The sequence below is a fragment of the Apium graveolens genome, chromosome 10 (genome assembly GCF_009905375.1).
Source record: "Apium graveolens cultivar Ventura chromosome 10, ASM990537v1, whole genome shotgun sequence".
NCBI classification, from domain to species: domain Eukaryota; kingdom Viridiplantae; phylum Streptophyta; class Magnoliopsida; order Apiales; family Apiaceae; genus Apium; species Apium graveolens.
In genome coordinates, this window is record NC_133656.1 from 138,041,144 (window position 1) to 138,046,041 (window position 4,898).

The 4,898-nt window shown below is 39.4% G+C and overlaps 2 protein-coding genes across 2 annotated transcripts; both read right to left on the minus strand.

The window, feature by feature from the left end:
• Positions 1–384: 384 nt before the first annotated feature.
• LOC141691048 (uncharacterized) lies at positions 385–1,266 on the minus strand. The gene is made up of 2 exons (XM_074495795.1): positions 1,105–1,266; positions 385–804 (listed from the first exon to the last, which is right to left on the minus strand). The coding sequence occupies exons 1-2, from the start codon at positions 1,264–1,266 to the stop codon at positions 385–387; spliced, it is 582 nt and encodes a 193-aa protein (XP_074351896.1).
• Positions 1,267–3,516: 2,250 nt separating this feature from the next.
• Positions 3,517–4,107, minus strand: LOC141691049 (uncharacterized). The gene has a single exon (XM_074495796.1). It carries the CDS (start codon positions 4,105–4,107, stop codon positions 3,517–3,519), a length of 591 nt encoding a protein of 196 aa, XP_074351897.1.
• Positions 4,108–4,898: the final 791 nt, after the last annotated feature.

Consider the following 4,898-nt stretch of genomic DNA (forward strand, 5'->3'; position numbering starts at 1 on the left):
CACTTGTGAAGTAGCAAAATTGTAATTGGGTGATCAGCCCTTTATGAGTTTTAACATACACTAACGTATGATAATATTGTAAGGACTTATAAAGTAAAATTATATAATTGAATTAAATGGACAAGCATAATCTTATGTATAATAGTGCAATTCACAATTTAAATTGATAACTTGAAAGCATAATTTCACTGCATAATAATGTAGCTCATGACAAGTCGAACATAGAATCAATCTTCCATAAATAAATCGTCATAAGCAAATAATGAAAAATAGCTAACAATGTCATGTCAAACATAAGTAATGACCGACAACTAACTATGTCCTAATGACTTATTAATCAACGACTTCTAAGAATAGAAACTTTAAAAGATGAGATATAAAACTTTACACGTGATAAAGTTTTAGATGCAAAGCATTCCAACTTCTCGATATTTGTATTCCCTCCATGCTCGACAATCGGTAAGCCCCACATCCAACGATGGAATCAGTGAAGTAAGGGCCTTCCCAAGTGTCAGCGAATTTCCATGCTGTTAGGTTCATAGTGTTTTGGAACGTTTTTCTCAGTACCATGTCACCAACACGGAAATTTCTTATATGGACGTGTTTGTTATAGGTATTAGCCGCCCTTTGTTGATAAGAAACTAACCGAATTTTTTCCATTTCTCGCAATTCATCCACAGTGTCTTTGTCATGTGACAACTCTGTGTTGTTCACGTCATTCGTCAAGAATCCATATCTTGCTATTGGTATCATGACTTCTGTTGGTAACATAGCTTCAGTGCCATAGACTAGACTGTATGGTGTCTGTCATGTTGATGTTTTAGGAGTTGTCCTGTCCGACCACAACACCCAAGATAGTTCTTCAGCCCACTTTCCTTTGCATGACGTCAATCATCTTTTAAGATTGTTTATTATGATTTTGTTGCTTAACGCAGCTTGTCCATTGGCTTGAGGGTATCTCGGTGTCGACTTGATCAGATTAATGTTCCAACTTTTGCAAAATGTCTCAGTCTTATCGTTTATGAACTACGACCCATTATCATAAACGATCTCGGATGGTACACCACAGTTGCAAAGAATGTTCCTTTTAATGAATAAAATTACCTCTTTTGATGTCACTTGCTTGAATGCCTCCGCTTCGAACCATTTTGAGAAATAATCAGTCATGGCCAACATGAATACTTTCTGACCGGATGCAGATGGCATTTTTCCCACGATTTTTATAAAAATTCCCCATTTCATGAAATGCCAAGATGGAACAGACATGTTAAGATGTTCCGAAGGTTGATGTATGACAGGTGCATGTCTTTGGAAGGCATCACATCTTTTTGCATAGTCTAGGGCATCCCGTCTTAGTGTCGACTAGTTGTAACCCAAGCGTAAAATTTTTAAAGAGAGACTTCTTCCATTAGTGTGGTTTCTATATTCTTCTTTGTGTGCATCCCTTAGTACCATATCTGCCTCATGTCTTTTTGGACATCTCTAGAGCAACCCCGTAGAGGATTTTTTGTATAATTCCCCATCTATGATCGTAAATCTTGAGGCTTTCATCCTGAGGATCCTTGCTTCATTGTTGTTTCTTGGCCTTATTCCAAACTGCAAATAGTCCTTGTATGTCTTAATCCAGTTGTCTGCATCTTCACTGATCCTGTCATCACATTAATCAAGAGCCATTAATTCTAATTCAAGAACCAGCCTTTCCATGGCGGGCTTCATGATGTGGAGCACCGGGATGTTGTTTAAGTCTAACCCCTTGGACTCAGCTCCTAAGACGACTAATGCATCAGCTTGTATGCTATTTTCCCTTGGAATCTGTTGTATGCTGAAGTTGTCAAAGTGATTTGTTTATCTTTTGGTGATGTCCTGGTATGCGACCATCTTAGGAACTTTGGCTTCATAAGATCCCTTGACGTGATTAACAATGAGCAGCGAATCACAGTTAACATCAATAGTCTTGATCTTCATGTATTTAGGAACTGTGAGTCCCATGATTAGTGCCTCATATTCAGCTTTGTTGTTTGTAGCTTTAAAGTCGCAGCATATTGATTGATGTATCATATCCCCCTGTGGCAATTTGAGGACAAGCCCCAATCATGTTCCATTCACATTCGATGCCCCGTCTGTGTACAATGTCCAAGTCCTTGTGTCTACTCTTGAGAGAGCTTGTTGAAATTCTTGCTCAGCATTCGTTATTTGGCTTGGACTGAAATCAACTACAAAGTCAGCTAAGGCTTGTGACTTTATTGTTGTCCTTGCGTCATACATGATGTCGTAAGTACTTAGACGTATTGCCCATTTTTCCATTCTTCCCATCAGATCAGGTTTACTCAAAACATTCCTCAAAGGGAAGTTCATCATGACATGTATTTTGTGTGATTCAAAATAATGTCTCAACTTAGTGGAAGTCATAGCTAATGCAAGTACTAACTTTTCAAGATATGTGTACCTTGTTTCCGCATCTACCAAGCTCTTGCTGATGTAGTATACAGGCGAATGAACACCTTCACTTTCTTTTACAAAAACACCACTTACCACATGATCTATTACAGATAAATAAACGTATATGTCCTCTCCTTGAATGGGCTTGGAAAGGAGTGGTGGTGTGGTTAGACAACTTTTCAAGTCATTAAAATCAGCTTCGTGTTTATCTCACCATAAGAATTCTTTGTTCTTTCTCAACACGTTGTAAAAAAGTTTGCATCTATCCGATGAACATGAAATGAACGTCTTTGATGTTTGATGGGCTTTTTAATTCAAAAATTGCTTTGATTTGTTCAGGACTTGCTTTGATTCCTCTCATTGTCACCATATGTCCGAGGAACTTTCCTGATGACACAGCGAAGTTGTATTTGGATGGGTTCAACTTCATGTTGTATGACCTCAGTATAGCAAACACTTCTTGAAGATCACGAACATGATTTTCTGCGTTAACAGAATCGACAACCATGTCGTCAATGTAGACTTCTATTGTCTGCCCTTTTTGGTCTTTGAACATTTTGTTGACAAACCTTTGAAATGTAGCTCCAGCATTTCTTAGTCCAAAAGGCATGGCTAAGTAGCAATATATCCCCCTGTCCATTATGAATGCAGTCTTCTCACAGTCAGATGGTTCCATGATGCATTACAGAACGTTAGCAACTCATGACCGGTCGTCGAGTATACCATGGTGTCAATATGAGGTTGCGGATAAGGGTCTTAAGGACAAGCCTTGTTTAAGTCCATGTAGTCCACACAAACTCTCCATTTCCCATTCTTTTTCTGCAATATGATGACGTTCACTAACCATTCAGGATAATCGACTTCTCTAATCATCCCAGCCTTCATGAACCTTTCCACCTCATCCTTTATTATCTTTTTTCTTCTTATTGCAAACTTCCTTCATTTTTGTTGAACGGGTGTGTAGCTGGGATCAACATTTAACTTGTGCGTGATGATAGTAGGATCTATTCTTGTTATGTCATCATGTTCCCATGTGAAAGCATCCAATCTCGTAGTTAGGAAATTCACCAAATTAGCTTAAATTGTTGGGAAAAGGTCTTTTCCTATTAACACCTTCTTATCTTCCGTCTTCAAGTCGACTTCGGCTAACCGTTCTGGTCCTGTAATCGTAGCTACATGCATCTCATTTCCATGGTGTTGAATGGTTAGCTTCATACATGTCATGTAGCACTCCCGTGCCATGTTTTGATCTCCTCGTATTTCTTGAGCTCCCCATGGTGTTTGGAATTTCAGCACTTGGTGATATGTTGATGGTACTGTCTTCAATTTATGAATCCAAGGCATTTCCATGATTATGTTGTAAGTCGAGTCGACATCTATTATACATAATTTTTCCAACAGGTTGACCCCTTCCGCGTATGTTGGCAATGTGATTTCCCCTAATGTGCGCTTTATTTCACCACTAAACCGCACTAGTGTCGTCAACTTTTTGATCATGTCACTTTCTGCTAATCCTATTTGTGTTAGATTGCTAAGCATCATGATGTTCGCGGCGCTTCCATTGTCTACCAATATTCTTTTGATTAAGCAGTTTCCCACAGGTAGTGAGATGACCAGTCCTTCTTGTTGTGGTTCACGTATGTTTCCCTTGTCCGATTCGTCAAACATTAAAGATGGAAGACTATCATTACCAACTCCCACTTATGTAACTCGTATGTCCGTTTCTCTAGATACTCTTTTGGCTTGTGAATATGTTGATCCACATATTTCTGATCCACCCGCAATGAAGTTAATCACTTTGTGATGTGGCAGATGTGGTGGTTGTCTCACTGGTGTCATGTTATCCCTTCTAGGTGACACATCCTTCCTGACATAATCTGCCTTGTTTGCATCATAAACTCTGTGAGATATGCTTTCTTGGTTAGAAATTTTAGTTCTTTTCGCAAAGCCACGCAGTCATAGGCCTTATGTTCGCAGTCTCCATGATAGTCGCACCATAGCTTAGAGTCTGGGTTTGCTTTAGGCTTGTTTCTCTTCATTAGCCATTTGATTATACCTCCCAACTTGGTGAAATCCTTCATTATGGCCGAAGGTGTTATCGCGAAGCCATAACTTTCATAAGTTGGTGGCAGGTTAGGATCCTTTCTCCAGTCATGGCGTTCCTCCCTTTTCCACTCATTAGATTCTCGTGTCGAGTTAACACAGACTTCATCCCTAACAGGGCTTGTATATAAATTGTATTCCCTAGATCTTCGTGTTGTAATCTTTCATGATGGTTTGTAATACTTCTCATCGTCCTCCATTCTTTCTTCTTCCAGTCTTACTTGTGACATAGCTTTGGCTTGCACGTCATCCATCGTTCTGCAAGGGTATTTTGTCAGCTCTTCATACAACAAGGATTCCTGTTCTAACTGTGGCGCCCTCCAAACCCGGGTCAGAAGTTTGGGGTCCACACACAC

Bases quoted from the DNA above. Each gene is read 5' to 3' on its own strand.
- LOC141691048 (XM_074495795.1), bottom strand. From the start codon at position 1,266: ATGTCTGTTCCATCTTGGCATTTCATGAAATGGGGAATTTTTATAAAA. The intron at 805-1,104 runs GTAATTTTATTC...TCAACATGACAG, and splicing joins AGCAAGTGACATCAAAAGAG to ACACCATACAGTCTAGTCTA.
- LOC141691049 (XM_074495796.1), bottom strand. From the start codon at position 4,107: ATGTTTGACGAATCGGACAAGGGAAACATACGTGAACCACAACAAGAA.